The sequence below is a fragment of the Anomaloglossus baeobatrachus genome, chromosome 4 (genome assembly GCF_048569485.1).
Source record: "Anomaloglossus baeobatrachus isolate aAnoBae1 chromosome 4, aAnoBae1.hap1, whole genome shotgun sequence".
Lineage (NCBI taxonomy): Eukaryota > Metazoa > Chordata > Amphibia > Anura > Aromobatidae > Anomaloglossus > Anomaloglossus baeobatrachus.
This window is the reverse complement of record NC_134356.1, coordinates 502,033,269-502,058,707: the sequence shown is the minus strand read 5'-3', so window position 1 is coordinate 502,058,707 and position 25,439 is coordinate 502,033,269. Positions and strand designations below refer to the sequence as shown.

Genomic DNA, 25,439 nt, shown 5'->3' with positions numbered 1-25,439 from the left:
AGGCCATGCTGGAAGAGCTGGTGAGTGACCCACACCCTTGTGTCCCTGAGGGACCGGCCGCTGCGGCTGAAGGATTCGATCTATCCCTGGCCCCTGCAGGGCCCGCTCCATCGCCCGTGCTATCCACCCGCACCGCCTTGCCCAGCCCGCCGTCCCCGATGGAAGTGGTGGAGCCCGCGCTGATGCCCCGCCAGGGCCCGGAGGCCCGAGAGGACGCCAGCTAACCAATAGCTGGAACAGTTGACTCAGAAGAACCGTTGGCAGACCTCCGTATACCGACCGATGACGGATCGCATGCCACTGAGGAACCACAAGTCTGGGCTCAGTTGGAAACCGTTTCAGTCCTGCCAGATCCCGTCATCAGCCCCCTGGAGTCAGATGACAGTGGCTGGGGAGCTGACACGGAGCCTGTCTCAGAGGAAGAGGGAATCTTTGGCCTGTATGATATGGAGGCCACCTACATTCCTCGGAGTGGAAATAACGGATGCCGGGCGGCCCTTCCCCGTCGCGCCTGCCGGGCGCTGGAAGGGATGGAGCCTGTGTTTCTTCACCTGGAGCCAGGTGAGGAGTACGGAAGTGAGCAATAAAGGCAGCGGTTTACCATTGTCACCAAAGTTGTCCCCGTTGGGACCCTCTGCAGTATGTTGATTGTTCCTGATGTGAGTGAACGAAAATTAATCAAACCGAAAAATCACCAGATTACCGTCCGAGAAGAGAACCGTCCCCATTGGGACTGGAGTAGCCCCTTTTGTTAAGTTAACTCCCCATACCCACATGACAAACTCCTCATGGACATGGACGAGAACTTGCAGGCCACCCACGAACTTGTGGGCTTGTAAATAATGTTGTGGGATGGATACCGTTGCCGCCTCCAGAGAGGCTGATTTGGAGGATGGGCCTGGAGGAAAGTGATGGCCCAGGCCCGCCACTACAGTAACCGGTGGCGATCCTCCGGGGGTCAGGGGTTCCCCCTTGGACGTGGGGTCCCCTGAAGTGACAGTCGGGTGCGAGTTACCGTACCCGTTCCCACTCGGGCAGCCTGAACCTGGACTGGGGTAAAGGGGTGCTGCCCACTTCTTAGGGGCAGCATCAGGGATAGGTTGCTTGGGTGGGAGAGTGGAAGACATCCGTCCGTCTGTTATTAAAGATGTTTATGTGTGTTATAACGTTTAAGAGGACCTAAAGTATGCTTATGTTTCATGTTTTACCGTTTTTCCCATGTTATTTATATTTTTGTAGTTTGAAAAATAAAACCGGTGATGGACGGGCAGCCCGCGGACGGTCTGCATTTTACCAAGGGGGAATGTGACGCCCTGGACTATCCAGGAAGTCACATACATACCAACATACACACCCCCACCCTAGGCAGTTACAACAGTCAGACAAAAACCCTTGTTGCCTCCCTCCAGGGCCAGGCGGTTGGCCCCACCCACCGAGGAGTTTTCAGGCCTGGAGGCGGGAAAAGTGGAGTTCAGTCTTGGAGGTGGAAGTGAGAGGAGTAAACACTTGAGGTGTCTGGGTAGGAGCCCAGGCACTGACAGCAAGGTTGGCAGATGGTGGTGGCCATCTGCAGGAGTTGGTGGAACTCCGCAGAGCCGTAAGGACTGGGGTCGGGCATCGGCCCGCCGTTACCGGACCGGGGAGCGGAGTGAAGCTAAGCACACACAGGCAGGGCCATCGGACCCCGACCAGGCTTGGAGCCACCGCCAATAGTCAAATCCAAATGTGAAGGAACCCCAGGGGTTTCCTAACAACCAAGTCCCGATTGAAGGCAACCGCTCACACCGAGAGAATATACAGCCACCGCCACAGGCTAGAGATCCAAGGGCCAGCGCCTTTGGGCAAAACGGGCTCCTACGGCACATATACGCCAGGGAGCGGACTACCGGTGGGCAACCACAGGAGTCAGAACATCATTCTAAAGGTGCAGGGAAAGACAGCCACCATCAGCCGTCCGGGGAGAGCACAACAACAACACTTCAGCCGGCTGCAGGACCCGTCCATCCAGCCGTTTTGGTTTACCAGAGACTTTGTCATTGATTTTCTAAGTGAGTACACCAGTGCCGACCGGCACCGCGCCACGCTGTCCCTGCAACCCTGCACCTCACCAACCCTGCCTCCCCGTCACACCACCGGGCCCCGGGACCACCAATCCCTACTCACAAAGGGGGAAAACAACATCCCAGCTGCTCCCTACCATCGCTCCCGGGATCCCCATCACCAGCAGCGGTGGTGCCCATCTTCACCACAACCCGTGGGTGGCGTCACGGACTAAATCCCCAAACAACCCACCCCCTTTTCACTCACGGGCGAGGAGCGCCGCTCGAGTCCCCGGATCCGGCCCACCGCTCGAGCCACCGAGCAGCAGCAGCAGCGCCGGACGCGAGCGCAGCGCCCCGCTGCCCGCGACAGAAACTGCAAAAAAAGTGTGATTGCATGATTATTTTTTGGGATATTTTATTAACTATATGGTATAACTGATGTGTGGGTGTGATGCCTCAGGTCGGTACGAGTTCGTAAATACCAAACATGTTTAGGTTTACTTTTATTTAAGGGGTTAAAAAAATTCAGAAGTTTGTCCCAAAAAAGCGGCACACTTTTTGCGCCATTATCCACAACCCATAGTGTTCTCATGGGATATGGGGCTCAGTGACAGCTTATATTTTGCATCTTGAGCTGACGTTTTTAATGGTATTATCTTTGCACAGATGCTACGTCTTGCTAACCTGTTATTGAATTTTGCGACAACCAAAAAATGTACTTTTGGTGTTTGGAAAATTTTTGGCGCTACGCCATTGACCGATCAGATTAATTGATTTTATATTTTGATATATCGGGCATTTCTGAACATGGTGATACCAAATATGCACATATATATATTTTTATATATATATATATATATATATATATATATATATTTTTACTTTTTAACCCCATTAGTTTTCAATGGGGCGAATGGGGATGACTTTTAGATTTTTGTTTTTACATTTTTAAAACTTTTTTTTTACTTTTTTTTAATTTTACTAGTTTTTTACTATAAGGATCAGTAGTCTGATCGCTCATTCACTTCTGTTGAGAGCTCTGCTGTATGTCATGATAGCAACAGGAGTCATCACATGACCCGCCGCTACCATGGCATCTATAGGCTCCCCGTGATCGCGTCACGGGACCTCTGATGATGGTGGGGAAAGGTGGTTTCCCCACTGCAACCATTGAAATTGAGCTGTGAAAATGTGATCTACGGGTTAACAGATGTGGGTGGATCGTGGATCCACCTGCGCCTGCGAGGCACACATGTCTGTTGTTCAAATAAGGAGACATGTGTCGGGACCACTGCTCACAGCAGCGGTGATTACCTCTTCATGATTTAAGATGTACTGGTTCGTCCTAGGTCGTGAAAGGGTTAAAGTATCCGTATGTTTTATAATGGACTGGAAATCTAGTATAGTTAAACTTACATAACCATGTCTCTTACCTAATGTGCAGGGCATTTTAGCTTAGGTATCCATGGTTACGACCACAAGCAAATAAATACCTGTCACTATGAATGGCCGGAACCATGGATACGTAAGCTAAAATGCCCTGCACATTAGGTAAGAGACACTGCTATATCAGTTTAACTATACTACATTTCTAATTGGAGGTATTTGCTAATATTATTATTATTACACCTTTTACATATTGGGATAGGATCTTGGAGATAGGAATTACCCTTTAATATCATGAACATATTTATACCAATGTACAGTGGGAAAAAAAAGTATTTAGTCAGCAACCAATTGTGCAAGTTCTCACACTTAAAAAGATGAGAGAGGCCTGTAAGTAACATCATAGGTACACATCACTGCTCTAGAGGAGATCTGCATGGAGGAATGGGCCAACATACCACCAACAGTGTGTGCCAACCTTATGAAGACTTACAGAAAACGTTTGACCTCTGTCATTGCCAAAGGATATATAATAAAATATTGAGATGAACTTTTTTTATTGACCAAATACTTATTTTCCACCATAATTTGTAAAAAAAATCTTGCCAAATCAGACAAGATGATTTTCTGGATTTGTTTTCTCATTTTGTCTCTCATAGTCGTGGTCTACCTATGATGTACATTACAGGCCTCTCTCATCTTTTTTAGTGGGAGAACTTGCACAATTTGGTGGCTGACGAAATATTTTTTTCCCCACTGTGCATTCAGATGGATACAACTAAATGCCTTGTTGATGGGACCTAATGGTGTGGGGTAGCTGTGTGGCATCCCATTACATGGCATATGAAGCAATATATGTTAGACAGATAAGAGGAAAAAAATAGAGCATTTCTTGGTGGTTATATGACTGGCATTAGTCATGGAGAAGACAGACTGAAGCTGAACAGAGTCTCCAGTATCCTCCAGGAAATCTGATTTATCAGCGGCAGTGATACAGGAAGGGAGAGTAACAGAGTTGTTTTTCTGTTCAGTTATCAACAGCTTTGGTTCCTCATCCGCTGCGTATCTCCATGAGGAACACAAGCTGCTTCATTATAATGTCAGACTAAATAGACTTCATAAAATTGTCAGCGCTCGATCTAAAAATGTACATATAACATACATGGTACATGCTTGCAGGCATGAGTTTAGGAAGAAAGCCCTGATTCTACATAAATTGTTGCAAATAAATCTAGTGACAAAGGGATGAGCAGTAGAGATGAGCAAACTTGAAAAGTAATGTTCGACTTCAGAATTCGGATGCTTCATGTATGCTAACCACTCGCTCGAGCATCGTTATGCATAGGTAAGACTAGTGTGAACTGCTCGCACTGGGGTCAACAAGTGTTATTGGATGCAGTGTGTACCCCCCCCAAAAAAAATAAGAAAAAAAAAAACGGCTCTCCCTCCCCCAGAAATGTTCTATTTATCGCTGGCTGCATGTGGGCGGAGAGCCAAACTGAAAATCAGTGACCTCCATTGGGGTTCATGTCAAGTACAGATCCAGAACTTTATTTAAAGTCCGGATGAACCCGCCAAACTAGATTTCCACAAGTCCACTTATCTCTAATGAGCAGGCCCATGGATGTTGAGGTTCGTCAGGTTCAAACGGACTTTAGTCTAAATTTTGGTCTGGGAACCCAGACTTTAACTGGACTCAAACCCAGACAAAAACCCCATATAAGTCACTGGAGACCCGAACTTAAGTGCTGTAACATGGTCATATTAAAGGCTATGGGACTTCAAAAAGAAGCAAATGGGGGGTAAGAACAGGATAATCATATGTAGCCCCCCTTAAGCCATCAGAGTGCTACAAGGTTGTGCATCCCCATCAGGATGCAGGGCCTACCCCCTAGGTCCCCGGAAGACCAGTGCCGGTCACAGACAAAAACTCCAGGTAATCCCAGTTTCCCCCAACAATCCCCCATACAATGGTACAAGGCTAGGGTCGGACCAATGGATGGCCGCCAAGAGGTGGAGCCAATCCAGTCCACTAGTTGACCAGGTGGGAGGGGCGGACTGAGGACTGGGAGTCAGAGTTAAGGCTGCTTTACACCAGAAGATCTATCGTGCGATAGATCGTCAGGGTCACGGTTTTTGTGACGCACATCCGGCATCGCTTGCGATGCCGGCCTGTGTGACACCTCCTAGCGGCCCACAGCTACTGCTTTACCTTGACTGGCTAGCAAAATAAAGGGGATCCCATGTAATTTTGTTATTATTCATTTATTTTTTACTACAATACAGCAGACTGCAACTAATCACCGACATAAGCACAGAGGGAGGGCGGGGGAAGCAGTGAATATTCATTTTGTCTAACTAACGGGCCATGAAAATTAGGCCATGAGCCCACTGGGGGTCAAAGTAAGATCATTCTCTGTGCAGTGCTCCATCGTTGGGTCTGGGGGGCTATGGGGAAATATACATTTATGGTGGAAGTATGAGGTAACGGAATAATCATACTCTTGATAAATGCACCTTTCCCTTTATTGTGTAAACATTCTTTTTTAGCTGCTTTTATAGTATTACCTTATTATTTTCTATGTAGACCTAATGGAACTTTAGTCACAGATACATGTATACTGTACTTCATTGGACGTGTGGCGCTCTATCCCTAGAATCATTACAGCTAGTGGAAAATAATACTGTACGCGGATTCACTAGGAGTCTATTTGTCAGCACACAGAGGATATACAGTATGACTGCACTAGGGAGTACAGAGTTCATGCCTTGCTATGAAGACTCAGCATAAGGCTCTACTGAGTGCAGAAAACATAAATTGCAACCTTGGGAGGCACTGACATCTAGTGGTGAATAAAGTAACAGCAGATCTATGTGTTTTCCTGAAGAAAGAAAGATTTTCGGAGATTTAATCCTTGTTTGGTACCATGAAAAAAAAATCACTAGTTGTACCAATCTGCATGGGGTCACATTGTCCCCATGGTACCAGACAAGGCGTAAAAAGCAAATGTGCAAGAATTCTGTTTAAAATTGTGCCAAAAAGTAGATTACATAGGGTGAGCCAAATGTATTATGTTTTAGCTTCTGCATTGCTTCACCTTTTTAAAATTGTCTACAGAAAGGGGCATAGCAAAGGATGTTTTCGGAGGTCTCTATTGCGGCAAGCACTGTCAGGCTGTGTGCCCACGCTGCGTTTTTTCATGTGTTTTTTTTCTTGCTTTTAATCAATATTGCAAGGAAAACCGCATCTAAGCAAAGACTGTGAGAATCCTGAATTGCTGTGCACATGTTGCAGTTTTTTCCCTGCAGATTTTGGTGCAGAAAAAATCTGCAGCATGTCAATTCTTTGTGCATTTTTTCCTGCATCTGATATCCACTACAGTGATTGATCCCCGCAGTGGATTATATCTGTCAGTGTTGAAATCACAGCACTGACACTTTACTTTACAAATCATGCATCTGGCATGGTCTGTGAGGCAATCCTTAGGGCCACTTTACACACTGTGACATCGCTAGCATCAGCTAGCGATGTCGAGCATGATAGCACCTGCCCCTGTCGCATGGCCAATATGTGGTGATCGCTGCCGTAGCGAACATTATCGCTACGACAGCGTCACACACACACCTGCTCTGCGACGTTGCTGTGACCAGTGAACCGCCTCCTTTCTAAGGTGGCAGTTCGTTCAGCGTCACAGCAACGTCACAGCAGCGTCACTGAACCGCCGCCCAATAAAAAAGGAGGGGCGGAGATGAGCGGCCGGAACATCCCGCCCACCTCCTTCCTTCCTCCTTTTCCGGTGGACGCAGGTAAGGAGATGTTCCTCGTTCCTGCGGTGTCACACGTAGCGATGTGTGCTGCCGCAGGAACGACAAACAACATCGTACCTGCAGCAGCACCGATATTATGGAAATGAACGACGTGTCAACGAGCAACGATTTTGCACGTTTTTGTGCTCGTTGATCGTCACTCATTTGTGTCACACACTGCAATGTTGCTACCGGCACCGGATGTGCGTCACTAACGACGTGACCCCGACGATATATTGGCAGCGATGTCGCAGCGTGTAAAGTACCCCTTAGATCAGTAACCTAGGGCCATCATGGTAACGACCCAGGTTTCCCATGACAGCAACTGGGTTCCTGTGATCAGGAACCCCCGTGATCATCATGACGAAAAACCATAAAAAATGCATGAAAAAAACATGATAAAAACATCTGCACTCAAATCTGCTACGTGGGCACATACCCTCATGAGGAGCTAAAGAGCTTGTCTTTAATTATGTTCATTTACAAATATAGTTTTGTATTTAGCAAATAAATATGCATTTCTCATTACAATTTGCATTTTTCTAGCTTGTCACATTTTGGAATGTCTAAACAGCAAAGCTCAAGAGGTGATCAATACAATTGGACAGGCATTTGAACTGCGTTTTAAACAGTTTTTGAAGAGCCCATCATTCATAGAAGAGAGGTAATCTTTGACTTACATTGATTTTTCAGTACAGAAACTCCATGTTGTCCTCCCAACCTTTCATGTCAGGCCCATATAACTGTCAGGTGTTACTATTTAACAATCAATGTGTCGTAGTCATAATGCTAGTGACCACCACCTGCCATTTTCACACTTTTTCTTTGTAGATTTTTTTACCCTTTGTAATTGTTTGCAAATTATTAATATGCTAGCTGTAGTACCCGGCGTTGCCCGGGATAGTAACTGTCTCTCTGTTTCTCTCCCAATCTCTGTCTGTCTCTGTCTGTCTGTCTGTCTCTGTGTGTTTCTGTGTGTCTGTCTCTTTTTGTCTGTGTGTCTGTCTCTGGATGTCTGTCTCTGTGTGTCTGTCTCTGTCTCTCTCTCTGTCTGTCTTTGTGTGTCTGTCTCTCTGTCTGTCTCTTTCCCTGTCTGTCTCTGTCTGTCTGTGTGTCTGTCTCTATCCATGTGTGTCTGTCTCTATCCATGTGTATCTGTCTGTGTTTATGTCTCTGTCTGTCTCTGTATCAGTGTCCCTGTCTGTCTCTCTCTCTCTGTGCCTGTCTGTGTCTGTCTTTATCTCTGTGTCTGTCTGTCAGTCTCTTTCCCATCTGTCTCTTTCCCATCTGTCTCTTTCCCATCTGTCTCTTTCCCCATCTGTCTCTTTCCCCATTTATCTCGTTTCAGGTCAGTCATGTTCCAGGTCTGTCTCTTTTCCCATCTGTCTCTTTCCCCGTCTGTCTCTTTCCCAGTCTGTCTCTTTCCCCATCTGTCTCTGTCTCTTTTTTTCGTCTGTCTCTGTCTCTTTCCCTGTCTCTTTCCTTGTCTCTGTCTCTTTCCCTGTCTGTCTCTTTCCCTGTCTGCCTGTCTCTTTCCCTGTCTGCCTGTCTCTTTCCTTGTCTGTCTGTGCCTGTCTCTTTCCCTGTAAGTGTGAATGGCGCCCTATGCAAGACACTAGTGTGCAATTTTATCATCCAGCGATCACCCCCTCCATGTTTTGGAGTTGTGTGAGTGATTTGCTCCTCTTGCACCTGTGATGCCTCCATTTGTTGGGGGTCTGGCTGCATCCTGGTAGTGCATTAGTTTTTTGACCTGAGCAGTTCACCACTGCTTTATCCTGCTGTCAGTAAAGTTAATAATGACAACATTCAGTAGCGTTGAAGTCGTTGAATTACGTCTAAAGGAAGTTTATAATTGTCAACTGGCAATGAAAACGTGACGTGAAAAATGCTGGGAGTTGCACACTGACACATCTGAAGCTGAGCTGATTCAGCCAATGACAGACAAAGGCCGCATAATGCTAAATTGCAACGTCCAGTATTTTTCACGTCACATTTTCGTTGCCAGTCGTCAATTATCAACTTCCTTTACACGTAATTATTGTCATTATTAACTTTAGTTTAATGAATCACCAGCAGCGTTAACATAGGAATGGGTGTGCAGAGCGTTAGCTAGCTGGGACCAGCTAGTATATATATATATGTAGTTACTGATCACACCAGGACCTGGCTACAGGACATCAACTAAAACGTGACGTGAAAAATACTGGGAGTTGCAATTTAGCAGTACATGGCCTTTGTCTGTCATTGGCTGAATTAGCTCAGCTTGAGATGTGTGAGTGTGCAAAGCAGATGCTAGAGTGTACGGGCTCCTGACAGGTATGACGTAACTTGTCATGTGATGGGGCGTGTTCAAATTGCAGCCTGATGTTTCTGTACCGCCCCATGCTTGGCAGCCGAGCCGCTTGGATCCGGACCCTCAGTGGGTGGCTCGAGGGTCTCCAGACCCGGGGGTCCCGAGGTCACTCCAATCAAAAGGGGGGTTTGTGGCTTGGGGCCGTGTTAAGTTCGTGACGCCACCCATGGGATGTGGTGAAGATGGACACCACCGCTGCAGTTACGGGGCACCCGGGGGAGATGTTGCACAGCAAGTTGTTAACGCCTCCGTGGGCAGGGATGGTGGCCCTGGGACCCGTTGGGGGGATGTTTGGCGGTGCAGGGAGATGTGCGGCTGGAGGGCACTGATGTACTCACTATTAGTAAACACACGAGTCTCTGGTAAACCAAGGTGATGGTGGTCGGTGCCTGCAGCCGGCTGCAGTCTGGTCCCCCACCCGGCTGGTGGTCTCTGCCTTTCTCCTGCACCTGATGGTGATGGTGGACTACCTGCGCTTGCAACTTCAGGAGTCCGCTCCCGGCTTGTGGTTGCCTGAGGAGCCCTTTGCCCGCAGACGCTGTCCCGTGGGATCTCTGAGCCGTGGCGTTGGCTTTCCCCCTCATTGGGCTGTTGCCTTCAGTCGGGACTTTGGGTGGGACAGGACCTCTAGTCCTGGCCGCAATCAGTTAATTAGCTAGCCCCCAGTAGCTTCTGGACCTAGCTTCAGGGTTTGAGTACCCCCCTTTGTGCTCCAGTTTCCGAGTCGGTTCCCCGGGTCGGTACCAGCGGGCCACTACCCTGTCCCGGTCCACCTCGGTTCCACCGAGCCGTCTTCACGGCTCCTGCAGACAGAGGCCCCCGTCTGCCTCCTAGCCTGAGGTACCAGGGCTCCTACCCTGGCACCTGCTCAAATTGGGTTTTCTCTCCTCTGCTGGAGCTGCACACAGGTCCAGCCCACACACCTCTCCAACTTGAACTCTAGACTTTTTCTCTTTACTTTCCCGCCTCAGGCCCTCTGAACTCCTTGATGGGCGTCTTCCAACCGCCTGGTTCCGCCCCCTGGTGTGTCCATCCAGCCCTGAGGGGGGTGACTAGGGTTTATGTGTTTGGCTGTATGTTACCTATGAGGGACAGGTGTAATGCGGGGCCCTATCTGTGACCACCTGGCTGGCCAGGGCGTCACATTTCCAGCCCGACATTTCCAGAGGGAGTAAACATTCTTTCTCTAAGTCCACGTAGGCATAGAGTTGATTATAATAGAAGTGGAGGTCTGGGGGTAAGATCCCCAGATGGGGGAGGTGCAGGGGGGCAAAGCCCACTCCTGCATCAGTATAGTAAAAAGGAAGAAACATCACCTCAACCACGCCGGCCACGCCCACCAGCCAAACCGGTCACGCCCATGTCCTGACTGCAGCCTGTACATTTTATTCTCAACCGAGTGTGCAATGTACACAACAGGATTTGTGTCTGTGCTTACAGGACCTGTGATGATGTCACATGGAGGGGAGAATTCAGGGGTCACATGATCAGCTCCTCAGTGTATGCAGGACTCTGTTGTGCTGGTTACATGATTTGTCTCTGTGGTTACAGGACCTGTGATGATGTCACATGGAGGGGAGGGGTAAGGGGTCACTTGATCAGCTCCTCAGTGTATGCAGCATTCTGTTGTGCTGGTTGTGATGGTGTTGGATGAGGTGAAGTTTATGTGTGGGACGATCGGCTGTGATGATGTCAAATGGAGGGGAGGGATTAGCGAGTAACCACGAGTAATCACATCGGCTTTTATATATATATATATATATATATATATATATATATATATATATATATATATATATATTATGCATAATATTAAGTATGTAATTAATATATATTTATATAGTGCTTTGAGATTGGATGGAGAGTGTCTGCGACCAGCAATTATCAAGTTTTGCTACAGATTCTCAATGGGATTGAGATATAGGTCTGGACTGGGCCTGGGCCATTCACACACATGAATATGCTTTGATCCCACCTAGAGAAGAGCGGACCCATATATGTTCGGGTTCGCCTAGACTTTAGTTAAAACTTTATTTTTGGACCCAGCCTTGACCTAAACTTGTTTCTGGACCCCGAACCCAACATAAGTAAATGGGGACTCAAACTAATGGGCTTTGTCATGCTAGATATGGGGAAGTACTAAGCGAACAGCGAAAGGGAAGGGAATGGAAAACCCTGTGTCTAGGGAAGAAGATTGTGACCCCTGACCAAGCCTACTGCTGGGCCCTGGTTTCCTTCACCGCCCTAGACAGGTTCTAAACCTATGCAGCAAACCGGATACCTGACCCTAGGTTGAACCTGATCTGGGCCCTAGGTAGGGAGCGGATGGTTTGAGCTCTTCATCAAACCCACTAGGCACTAAAGGACACACAGGGAAAACAACAAACAACATCCCTAGTTGTCTCGAGGAGAAAGCTGCAACAACCACCAAGATTCTCCTGATGTATGCAAGCCGCCTAATTGTAGTAAAGACTTGATAAAGATGTATCAAATATCACCAGCACCGAGTGATAGGAAGGGAAGGTATATATAGACAAGGAAAGTACTGATGAACAGCAGCTAACAGGCTTGAAGAACCCCAGGGTCCTAGAGGGAAAGGGATGAAAACCAAGCAGGAATGCTAAAAGGTCAGGGAGCAGTTTGTGCAGCCAAATGCTATGACCTTCTATAGCCAGACACCACAGGACTGTCTGACAGGCTTGGCTCAAGAAACGAGTATAATGGAACTCACTGATTGAGCAGGTTGGCTCTCCTCTCACATACAGCCAGCCATAAACAGAGCATTTCCAGGGGAGGGAGGGCGTTATTTTTTTTTGTTTGCTTGTTGTTTTACACACAGCATCTGAAAATGTGTGACGTGAAAAAATGTACAAACGTTCGCAGGGTATTAATGCTTTTTTAAGGAGAGATGGAGAATAATTTTGACATACAGTGTTCAGCATAAATGAGTACACCCCCTTTGAAAAGTAATATTCTAACCAATATCTCTCTGAACACAAGAACAATTTCTAAAGTTTTAACAAAACTGAGTTTCATAGAACATTTTTTAACCCATAACATGAAAATCAGGTTAATAATATAACTTTCATTACAAAATCTTTAGTTTTATTCAAATTAATTAATGCAAAAATGTATACACCCCACATCAAAAACTATTATATCTAGTATTTTGTATAACCTCCATACCATCTTTTAGACATGGAAAGAACAAACTGGACATATTGCCACATCTTTTTCGATTCTTCAAGAATGACCTCTTTTAGAGCCAGGAAGCTAGATGGAGAGTGATGACATCTTCTCTCTTCATAATTCCCCATCAATGTTTGAGTTTAGATCAAAAGATATGCTTGGTCACTGAATTACTTTTACCGTGTTCACTCTTCAGTAATCTGGCAGTGGTCTTAGATGTGTGTTTTGGAGCATTGTCATGTTGGAAAAATGCATGTCTACCAAGGGTAGGGAGTGATGGTAGGCAGGCTGCCTCTGTGTGCGAGTAGGCGGCCTCTCTGTGCAGGCAGACGGCCTCTCTGCGTGGGCAGGTGGCCGGCTGCCTCTCTGTATGGGCAGGCGCCCTCTCTGCGTGGGCAGGTAGCCGGCTGCCTCTCTGTGCGGGCAGGTGGCCGGCTGCCTTTCTGTATAGGCAGGCAGTCATCTGCCTCTTCGTGTGTCATATAATCCGGCGCATCTTATAAAACGAAAAATATGGTACTTTTTGTTGTGTCCAAAATAATAAATCTACTTTGCAATAAATGTCTCACCTGTGTGGGAGTATTTTGTAGTAGGGTATCCCACAGAAAATGTTGATTCTGAAAGGAAACTAAAGGTTTTCTAACAAATTTGTTGGGATGTACTTGCTGAGTACTGTACTATAAATGAACAAAGGTGAATAAACAAGTGGCATCTTTATCATTCCAGAAAATGGCTGTGCATTGGCCTACCTCACTGAAAGTTGGTGGCATATGTAGAGAATAAAGGGGGCTTTACACGCTGCGACATCGCTAATGCGGAGTCGTTGGGGTCACGGAATTTGAGACGCACATCCGGCCGCATTAGCGATGTTGCTGCGTGTGACACCGATGAGCGATTTTGCATCATTGCAAAAACGTGCAAAATCGCTTATCGGTGACATGAGGGTCCATTCTCGATTATCGTTACTGCAGCAGTAACGATGTAGTTCGTCGCTCCTGCGGCAGCACACATCGCTATGTGTGACGCCGCAGGAACGAGGAAGCTCTCCTTACCTGCCTCCCGGCTGCTATGAGGAAGGAAGGAGGTGGGCGGGATGTTATGTCCCGCTCATCTCCGCCCCTCCGCTTCTATTGGGCGGCCGCTCAGTGACGTCGCTGTGACGCCGCACGGACCGCCCCCTTAGAAAAGAGGCGGTTCGCCGGTCACAGCGACGTCGCCGGGCAGGTAAGTAGTGTGACGGGTCTGGGCGATGTTGTGCGGCACGGGCAGCGATTTGCCCGTGTCGCGCAACAGATGGGGGCGGGTACCCACGCTAGCGATATCGGGACCGATATCACAGTGTGTAAAGTAGCCTTAAAAATTACACATTTCTCTGACGCCTCATTGGGGGACGCAGGACCATGGGTATTATGCTGCTTATCCATAGGCGGACACTAAGTAGATGCAAAGATGTTAGCTCCTCCCCTGCAGTATACACCCTCTGGCCCAGCCAGGCTACTTCAGTTTTAGCTTAGTGTCTATAAGAGGCACATCTGTGCAGACTACTGCAGCAAGAATTTTTTGTTTTTAGAGGGCGATGGTTTCCTTTGGGGACCGATTTCAAAAAACCATCAACAGGCGGGAACGCGGAGTGTCGCCTCCCCGTACCCCCTCCTGCGACGCTGGATCCTGGGCTGTTACTCACTGGACGACGGGTCTCATGGCACCGATTTTCCAGAGCCCAGAGCAGATGAAAACTTCCTCAGTCCCTCTTGCAGGCTCTGAGTTGATACACGCTCCGCACCAGCGTGACCAGGCAGCAAGCATCAGACTGCCATCTCCACATGAGGTGAGATCCTTCCGATTTCCAGAGCAGATAAAAAACTTCCTCAGTTCCTCTGGCAGGCTCTGAGTTGATACACGCTCTGTGACCAGGCACAGCAGGCGTCAGAATCTTCACACTGCCTCCCTGACAGGAATTGGAGCAAAGGTCAGATCCTCCCTGACTGGATTCACATGGGCTGATTGCAGACTCCTGCATAGCATTCCACCTGTGGCGGGGGGAGGGGGAGAGCTACCAGGACTCAGTGCACCCGCAGCTGTGGTACACTTATAGAGTTTTTTCTATATCCTCACCTGCACATTAGTCCACCATTGCTGTGCAGGGCTGGAGGGGGGAAGGGGAGTCCCTTCCCACCATTTTTTTTGTTTATTATATTTTCTCATGCCTTCTTGTCGGAGCTAAGCCCCGCCCCTCCAACACTCGATAAGCCATGCCCCCTCATGAAAGCGTGGGTAACTCTCCTCACACAGGAGCTCTGCCACCTCTCGTTGTGATCAGAGCCTGTGGGCGTCTCTCAGAGCTGGCTTCCTCCTTCCCACAGGAACTAAGACTCAGGAGCAGGGGGGGAGGGGTCATCAGTGTTCTGGGTGAGTTATATCCTCACTTACACATTAGCTCTGCAGAGCAGTGCTCCCTCATTACAATCAGAGTTTGTGGCTCATCAGCCAGGGGCTGCAGTCACATGCTTTATGCCCTACACAACTACAGCAACAACTATAAGACTTTTAATGTATCCTGCCACGCTGAGCTACTAGGAGATGATAGCACCTCTTCCTTCTGTGAGTCTGGTGCCCCTGTAGCTCCCCCCGCCAGCACTGCAGCAACTGCTGTCAGCCCAGAGCCTACGGCTCCCAGTCCCCCGGAATGGGCACAGTTCCCAGAACCTGGTGCTGGATATGCAACATCGTCCTCACACCCCTCGGGGCCCCTGGACAGAAACCAGCCTGATGACACCTCTATAGAGGGTCCTTCTGATAAGACTCAGCCCTCTGCTTCACCAGTTACAGATCAGCAAAAGGGCATGACCCCCATGGTTCTCCCTCCGGGGTACACAAAAATGGTTCTCCCACATGTTCCGCGGTCTCTGAGGAACCGGAGGAAGGGGAATGATGTTTGTACCGGGATGATTCTTTGGTTTCAACCTCAAAGAGCGATAAAGCTGCGATGGACTCCCCTATTGCAGCAATCAACCAAACTCTGCTGTGGAAGATCTCCCATCCACTACTACTGACCCTGCGGTCTCCTTTAAAAGGGTGAAGAAACCTCAAAAAAAGAAAGTTTTTTGATGCCGCTTTGGTATCTGTAAACTCATGGAGTCCCGGTACCCCTTTGGCTTAGCTGTCTCTAAGGGCTGGGCCGATCCGGCCTCAATGGACCCTCACCCGGCTTCCCGCCTGCCTGAAGGACCCTCCTGTCTTTTACAGACGGACAAGTGGAGCAGCTCGATCGCTCCGCCTTGAGGCTGCGGGTCCCTCTCCCCTTCCGTGTGGGTCGCACAGGCACCAGGACTACCAGTTTCCCTCAGACCCTCACAGATGTAACAGGTCACATTGCTGCGGCGGCAGAGTACCTCATGCAGGCCTCCCTCGACGCTGCTACCTGTGCAGTTATTGCCACCTCAAATACCATAGCCATCCGTAAGGCCCTTTGGTTCCGATAATGGAGAGCGGACTCTGTCTCTAAGAAGCCTCTCACAGTACTCCTTTCCAGACCGATGGTTTGCCGATTGTCTGGACAGGCTTTTTTTCTCTGATGCCACGGGAGAAAAAGAGTACCTCCCTCCCCCAACTCTAGCCCAGGATGTTTTTTACTAGACACGCAGGGCCCGACCTTCTCAGCCCTCCCCGAGTCCACCTTGTCCTGACAGTCTAGACAAAGACCGAGGAGTCTCGTCCTCCTCCATCTGGGCCGCTGCATCAGACCACAAATGGGTGCGATACCTTGTGTCTTCCGGTTACCACATTGAATTCCGGACCCGATCCCCTGGTCAGTCTTTTCTCTCAACCCCCCCCAAAGGCTCCAAAACACCGCAAGGCCTTCTCCTCAGCAATCCACTCCCTCCAAACAGCGGGGGCGATGGTACCTGTTCCGAACGGCGAGAGGTTCAAGGCCTTCTATTCCAACCCCTTGTGGTCCCCATAAAAGGACGGGTCAGTTCGACCCATCCTGGACCTCTAATACCTGAGCAAACATGTGCACGTAAGGAGATTCAGAATGGAATTCCTAGGGTCAATTATTACCTTTATGGTCGAAAGAGAATTCCTTGCCTCCCTAGCTATCAGGGACGCGTACCTGCACATACCCATCGCTCCAGCTCACCAAAAGTTCCTCCGCTTCGCTGTTCAGGACTTCTTTTTTTTTTTTTCTTTCATTTGTTGCCTTATTCTCGGCTCTGCCACAGCACCAAGGGTCTTAACAAAGGTCATGGCGGCCGCCATGAGTGCCCTTCACGCCAGGAGAGTGGCTGCTCTGCCTTGCTTAGATGACCTCATCAAGGGCTCAACCAGCGTGCAGATCTCTGTGGGCATCCTATCCCGCTTAGGGCGGCTTCTGACTCCAGTCAGATCATCCCCGGTCTCGTCAAAATCCGTCACCTCCCTGGGCATGTCCCTGGACACCCTTCGAGGCTTGATATTTCTCCCTCAAGACAAGGCGACCACTCTACAACAAGCGGTACACTGCCCTCTACGTACTCCTCTCGCTCCATACGATTCAGTATGAGAGTGCTAGGTAGGATAGCGGCGGCTATAGAGGCAGTGCTGCTCGCTTAGCCACACCACCGCCCACTGCAGCTTGCGCTTCTAGCTGCCTGGGACAAGAGCCCCTTTTTCCTTGGACGAACGTTTCACCTTACACCTTCAGTCAGGTATGTGCTTTGCTGGTGGCTTCAGTCCTCTTCTATATCGAGGAGTTTTCTCCCCCAAGTGGACTGGCTACTCATGACCACGGATGCCAGCCTCCTAGTCTGGGGAGCAGTGTACTGGTTCCACACTGCTTCGGGACGTTGGACGCCCCAGGAGTCTTCCCTTCCTAGAAATCATCCTGAAAATCAGCGCGATCTTCTCGTGCTCAGGTCATTCCCCCCTTCTGCTAGCAGGTCGTTTGATTCGGGTTCAATTGGACAATGCAACAGCTGTGGCCTATGTCAATCGGCAGGGAGGTACCAGCAGCAAGACAGCTTATCTCGAGGTCCTCAGGATCCTCACCTGGGCCGAATCGACGGGGGTCTGTGTTTTCAGCGTTACACATACCGGGAGTAGAGAACTGGAAGGCGGACCTTCTAAGTCGCCAAGGCCTGGCCGCCGGAGAGTGGTTTCTCCACCCAGAAGTGTTCCCACACATCTGCACTCGCTGGGGTACACCAGACGTGTATCTACTGGCCTCACGGTTGAACGCAAAGGTACCCGCGTTCTTAGCCAGGTCACGTGATCCACAGTGCATTGGCGCGGATGCTCTAGTCTCCTGAAGTCGTTTCCGTCTACCTTACATGTTTTTCGCCTCTGCCCCTGCTGCCGCAAGTAATCAGGAAGATCAAGGCAGAAGGAGTCCCGGTGATACTAATAGCACCGGACTAGCCCAAGTGCGCCTGGTATGCTGAATTAGTACAATTGCTCATGGCGCCTCTTAAGCATCCCAGACCTGCTGACCCAAGGGCCCATTTCCCATCAGAACTCCAGAGCCCTGAAGCTGATGGCCTGGCCATTGAGACCTGGACTTTAACAAGAGCGACATTCTCTCCCGCGGTCATCTCCACCATGTACAGTGCCCGAAAGCCACCATGTACAGTGCCCGAAAGCCGACCTTCATCCTGTATTTACCACCGTACATGGAAAACTTTCCTTTCCCAGTGCAGGGAATCTAATGTCCAACCTATGCCTCTGGTGATCCCCAGAATTCTTGATTTTTTTTTTTTTTGCAGTCAGGTTGCAAAAGGGGTTGGTCCTCAGCTCCCTTAAGGGGCAGGTTTCATCTCTCTCAATATTCTTTCAATACCGCCTAGCTTGCAATCCGCAAGTCAAGACTTTCCTCAAGGGCGTTTCCCATCTAGTTTCCTCGTATAAACGGTCGCTGGACCCATGGGACCTCAATCTCGTTTTGGACGGTATCCAGGGGTCCCCTTTTGAACCTCTTAAGGAATCTTCTCTTGCTCTTCTCTCCTGGAAGGTAACATTCTTAGTGGCGATTACGTCCATCAGACAAGTTTCGGAACTGGCAGCACTCTCTTGCCGCAAACTCTTTCTGATCTTTCATCAGGACAAGGTGGTTCTACGCCCCCTTCCGGATTTTTCTTCCGAAGGTTACTTCCCCGTTTCATATGAATGAGGACATTGTTCTGCCTTCCTTTTCTCCACACCCAGTCCATAGGGTGGAAAGGTTTCTATAGTCGCTAGACCTTGTGAGGGCTCTCAGATATTACGTACCCAGGACAGCTCCTTTAGGAACATAGACTCCTTGTTCGTCATTCCTGAAAGGCTTAAGAAAGGAGAGGCAGCTTCATAGGCAACGCTGGCTCGCTGGATTTGCTCTGCGATCCAGGAGGTCTACCGCTTGCAACTCAAGCCCATTCCTCGTGGGCTGTGGACTCATTCCACGTGAGCAGTTGGTGCCTCTTGGGCATCAGGCTTCAGTGGAACAGAGGTGTAAGGCTGCGACCTGGTTTTGCCTACATACTGTTTCAAAGCATTACCGAGTCCATACCCAGGCTTTGGCTGAGGCGAACCTAGGTAGTCAAATTCTGCAAATGATAGTGGAGCACCTATCTCAGTAGGCGCTCCTGGCTATCTGGGACTGGTTCCTAGTCCTTGGGTTGCGTTGTTTATTGTTTACCCACCCAGGGACTGCTTTAGGACATCCCATGGTCCTGTGTCCCCCAATGAGGCGTCAGAGAAAAACGGATTTTTGTGTATAAATCGTTTTCTTTTAGTCATCATTGGGGGACACAGCACCCTCCTTTTTGCCCTGTTGGGCCTTAGCTTTTTTTTCTCCCAGTACTTTTTTGTTATGAGTATTCACTCACGTTTTTTGTTACTTGTTCTCCTACTGCTTGTGTACTAAAACTGAAGTAGCCTGGCTGGGCCAGGGGGTGTATACTGCAGGGGAGGAGCTAACATCTTTGCATCTACTTAGTGTCCTCCTACGGATAAGCAGCACAACACCCATGGTCCTGTGTCCCCCAATGATGGCTAAGAGAAAACGATTTTACGGTGAGTACACAAAAATCCGTTTTTTTGCTACATGAGATGAATTTTAAAATTGGTTGTCTGGCCTCATCATATTGATAACTTTTACCCAGGATAGTTGACCTATATCAGACTGGTGGAAGTATAACACCCAGTACCCCTACTGATCAACTGTTTTCAACAATTGTGTCCTTAGGATGTAAATTATTATTATTAATATTTATTTATAGAGCACCATTGATTCTATGGTGCTGTACATGAGAAGGGGTTACATACAAAATACATATACAAGTTACAATAGATAGACTGGTACAGAGGGAAGAGGACCCTGCCCTTAGGGCTTACATTCTATAGAATATTGGGGAGGAGACAGTAGGTAGGGTGGCGGTGATGTGACAGCTCAGGCGGTTGTGAGGTGAAAGCTCAGGCGGTGGTGAGGCAGCAGCTCTGGCAATGATGAAGCGGCAACTTTGGCAGTGGTGAGGCGGCAGTTCCAGCGGTGTTGAGGCAGTGGGGTTATTGGAGACTATAGGCATTTCTGAACAGATGACTTTTCAAGTTCCATTTGAAGCTTGCAAGTGTAGCAGACAATCTGACGTGTTGAGGCAGTGAATTCCACAAGATGGGACATTCGGGAGAAGTCTTGGAGACGGTTAGGTGAGGAGCAAATGAGTGTAGAGGAGAGAAGTAGATCTTGGGAGGACAGTAGATTATATGCTGGAGGGTATCGGGAGATTAGTTTGGAGATATACAGAGGAGACAGATTATGGACAGCTTTGTAGGTCAGTGTTAGTAGTTTGAATTGGATATGGTTGAGAATTGGGAGCCAATGGAGGGATTTGCAGAGGGAAGAAGTTGCGGTAGTAGTGAGGAATAAGGTGGATCTGTCGGGCAGCAGAGTAAAGGATGGACTGGAGAGGTGCGAGAGTGTTAGCAGGGAGGCCACAGAGGAGGATGTTTCCGTAATCAAGGCAGGAGATTATGAGGGCATGTACTAGCATTTTCTTAGATTGAGAATTGAGGGAAGGATGGATTCTGGAAATATTTTTGAGTTAAACAGTGAATATAGCACAGTGTCGTGGCTGTTGCCGAGTACTGCACCCCAGCCTGTATTTTGGAGTTATGTAGATATGACGATGAGACGTTTTGGAGAAACTCTGACCCATTCACCTAGCCATCACAATTTGTTCTGTCAAAGTCACTCAGATCCTTACACTGGCCAATTTTTCCTGCTGTCAAGACACAAGAAAATAAAAGCATTAGAGTTCATCAAACAACGCTAATGTGATGCCCCTGACTACATCAGGGTGTCACAGGGAACTGCACTCTAGTCTCTCATGGTGCTGAACCCACCCTCCATGGTTCTGGGTTCTTACACACTGGTATTGCTCCCATCAGCACTCAAATCCTAACCACACCTCACACCACACCCTGTCAGACACACCAGTGGGTTGGTCTAGCTGGAAAAGGGTCACCTGCCTAGGGGTGGGACTGGTGGGAGGGATCTAGTCAGTTGAGTAGTAGCCCTCAAAGAGTGAGGAGCTGAGGGAGTTGTAGCTCCCTGTGTGACCTTGGTTGGGTCGCAGACGGTGGTCTGGGACCAGAGGAGTCGGAGACCCGGTCGCAGGGTATTGGAGAAAGATGTACTGACTTAGTTTTGAAGAGCGTAACCGGACCGGTACCGAGCACTGGGGTACAGGATCGGGGAGTAGTTTCACGCAACCTGATAATTAACCTGTGGAGGATAGTCTCTTTATGAACTGTCCCCAAGCACTCAGAGATTGAAGGCATCAGCACAACGAGGGGGATAGGGTTTTCCAGCTTATGCGACCCACTGAGATCCCAAGTGCCAGCCATCAAGAGAATTGCTCCACTAAATAAAGGGAGCGGGACCCTGACAGTTTTACGCCGACGGGTCACCTAGGAACATCTACACAATTGTGCATGGAGGCAGGCTCCGGACCACTAAGCCAGTGGGGACGGACACCCGGATGGGCTCCCCAAAGTGGCAGTGCTATCCAGAGACTTGGTTTACTTCTGTGTCAGAGTCTGCTTATTGGTTGCATCAACATCTGCACGACCTGAGTGAGTACAATGCCCTCCCTGCGTCCTGCCTGCCAGTATAGCCTGCACAACACTATCCGCCACCTTCCTCCAGAGTCCTGGGGCCTCCCCTACCCATGGAGGGATCACCATCTGGCTGCCCCACTCCATCTACCCTAGGGTACTCCCATCGGCGGCAGTACTCCCCTTACCGCGAACCACGGGTGGCGTCACGAAAACTATCCCTTGTAAATTTTCCCCCTTTTAATTGAGTGGCCGCTGAGCCCCGGGTCCGGGGACCCTCGAGCCACAGCAAACCCCGGATCTGAGCAGTCCGACTGCTGCAAGGGTGGCACACTAGCTATTCTAATACCCATTAAAGTAGTTGCTTTGTAATCAGAAAGGCAAAATAAACAGTATTTCAGTATATATGCAATAACACCTGCTTGAAGCAAAATCTTAAAGGGAAGCATGGCTTCTCCCCGCATGACCCCTGTGACTGAGGCAAGTCTCTCCCTATATAAATACAGAGCAAGAAGGCCTGCGGAGACACCATCACATGTTTCTCAACGCTGGCAGGAAACTAGCCAGGTCTTTCACTCCGCAGGCCTTCTTGCTTTGAATATTTACCAGGGGGCATTGCTCTAGAATCACTGCGTTGAGAAACACGTGATGGTGTCTCCGCAGTGGTGGATGTTGATCTCCCTAAGGTCAACCATCCTTGCTCACATATATAAATACAGAGAGACATATAAGTCATCTGGTGCTCGGCGGCGAAGATAACCCAGGACCATCTACAGACTATTCAGTTGATACAAACTAGTCCCTGGCCGGTTTACCTAAGTATACTTAATCTGAAATGCAGCAGTGTTTCAGAATAAAACATACCGTATTTTTCGTTTTATAAGACACATCGGATTATTGGAAACACCCCAAATTTAGAGGAGGAAAGTAGGAAAACATTTTTTTTATGTTAAAATGAGGGTCCATCTTATAATCTTAGTGCGTCTTATAATATCTCACCAGGGGGGAGCGGTGGTGGTGGAGTGGCTCAGGAAGGTCACAGGAGTCAGAGTCGGTGATGATGCGGGCTTGGAGGAGGGGATGTCACAGCTCAGGAGGGTCAGTGGACAGAGGGTCGGCGATACTGTGGTCTCAGGGTGTCATGGTGACAGGCGCCATTGATCTGCCGGTGGACTGCAGGCTCCACTGAATTGTCCATGGTTGACGAGATTGACTTCAGGAAAATGGCCACGGAGGTGGCGCTTGTGCAGATAGGACTCCGCAGCCATTTTCATGAAGTCGATTGCGCCAGTCTGTGCACCCACCACCTCCGCGGCTATTTTCTTGAAGTCCATTGCGTCAACCATGGGCAACTTAATGGCGCCTGCCGCCCGCTGTCAGATAATGGCGCCTGCCGTATCGCCAACCCTCCATCCTGTGACCCTCCTGAGCCGCTCTACTGTAGTGACACCCCCTCCTACAAGCCCTCAGTATCGCCGACCCTGCCTCCTGTGCCTACGGATTATAAAACCCACACCCATTTTACCCTCAGTTTTGGGGGAAAAAAGTGTGATTATAATCCGAAAAACTGGTACCTGACTGCAATCACGCCTCCAGTTGTTTGAGCTGCGTGAACCTATTGACTGGTTCCCTTTTCGAATATTAAATCATGTCTTATTTTAGGTAAGAAAACATTTCTTTAGTGCTTTGTAGAAGTTAACAATTTTTTGCAGGCAAAAAAGAATTAAGAATATAAAAATCATTACACTGCTCATTTCTGTGGGTTACATTTTTTTGCATATTTCCTAAATGCAAATTTACCAAGTGTAAAATATATCAGAACTTGAACAAATTGAAAACATCCACAAGTTAAAAGAAAGGAAATGGTTTTTCTACCCTCGCAGTTCTGGGAAATAAAATGCAGACATTTCCGCTGAGTGCTTCTCTGAGAGGTTTCAGAGCGTTTGCCAATTAAAATAAGTCGTGTTTGTGTTTTATCACATAAAAAAAGACTTTATCTTCCAAGGAGAATAGTGGAGAAACCGAGAAATCCTTTGAGGCCACAAAATGCTGTAATGGAAGATGATAAGGGGTTTTACATGAAACCTTCCAGATGTGGCAATTAACAAAAAAATGACATCGACATTGTAACCCAGGAAGAAATATGTGATAAAATTGTGTAGAAAAGCAATGTAATGGGAAGGAAGCATACCACCAACAGTGACTGCTGATCAAATGTTTTCTCTACATTTAACCCCTTAATGACCACCATTATGTTTTAAAACAGTAGTTAAGTGTACTGATTCCTTAGGCTATGTGCGCACTTTGCTTTTTACCTGCTTTTTTGCTGCTTTTTCAACTGCAGCGTTTAATGCCAAAATGGTTGTGTTCTGCTTTTCAAGCAAAGTCTATGGCAATTTGGTTTTCTTGTCCGCACTATGCTGTTCAAACTGCAGGCTTTTTGTTGCAGAACTTTGGTCAAAAACTCACCTTTGCAGGGCAAAACCCAAATGGCAAAAACAAAAACAGGACAATTGTTTTTGCCATTTGGGTTTTGCCCTGCAAAGCTGAGTTTTTGACCAAAGTTCTGCAACAAAAAGCCTGCAGTTTGAACTGCAAAGTGCGGACAAGAAAACCAAATTCCCATAGACTTTGCTTGAAAAGCAGAACACAACCATTTTGCCATTAAACGCTGCAGTTGAAAAAGCAGGTAAAAAGCAGGTAAAAAGCAAAGTGCGCACATAGCCTTACTGCTGTTTTAGAACGGCAGTGAGGAATAAGTGAATAGCGCTGCCCCGTGTGCGACAATCCTGCTGGTGACAACTGTACATGACAGCTGACATCTGCACACAGCGGCTGAGTCAAGTTTTGGAACCGATCAGGGCCAAATAACCCCTTAAATACCGCTGTCAATCAAGCATCTTGCTTGGCCAGCTTGAAAGAGAACTAACTGGGAATACAGACTTTGTTCTTCAGTTCCATCTTAGTTTCAATTGTTATAAGGCTATGTGCCCACATGAGATTAAACCTGCGGATTTATCTGCGGAAAATCCACTGATTTTCTGGATTGTCCAGATACATCCGCAGGGTTCAGCATGTACAGACACTCCCCATGTTATCCTATGGGACATGGGGAGTGCTGTGTCCATGCTGCGGATACGTGCGGCTGCGGAACATGCTGTGGATGTCCCGCAGCCGCACGTAATTGCATGTCAATTCTTTCTGCGGAACTACCTGAGGAAACCCCGGCCCTCCACTATGGAGATCGGACTCCCGAAGGTAATCCGCATGAATGTCCGCAGGTTTACCGCAGCTATTTCGCTGTAAAAATAGCTGCGGATTCCGGCGAGCAGATGCGGGAAACCTGCGGCCGTACCTGCGGATATATCCGCAGGTGCGAGCTCCCGTGGGCACATAGCCTAAGGGCTCGTTCAGACTAGAGTATTATACACGTGTGCTGTCCGAATGAAGATCAACCAACACACTGACCAATTTAATTCAATAGGGCTGTTCAGATGAGTGTTTGTAGGAAAAAAAATGCACTAATCACCGACAAGTCTCAGATGAGTATCACCTATTCAACTCTATGTAATAAAAATTAAATCTCACAG

General features: G+C 48.3%; 1 protein-coding gene across 1 annotated transcript in view; it reads left to right on the top strand.

Moving 5' to 3' along the window:
• SHC4 (SHC adaptor protein 4) overlaps positions 1 to 25,439 on the top strand; it is a 135,021-nt gene that overhangs the window by 90,173 nt on the left and 19,409 nt on the right. Inside the window, exon 7 of the mRNA XM_075345806.1 lies at positions 7,782 to 7,899. Coding sequence (XP_075201921.1) covers positions 7,782 to 7,899 — 118 coding nt within the window. The remainder of the gene's footprint in view (positions 1 to 7,781; positions 7,900 to 25,439) is intronic.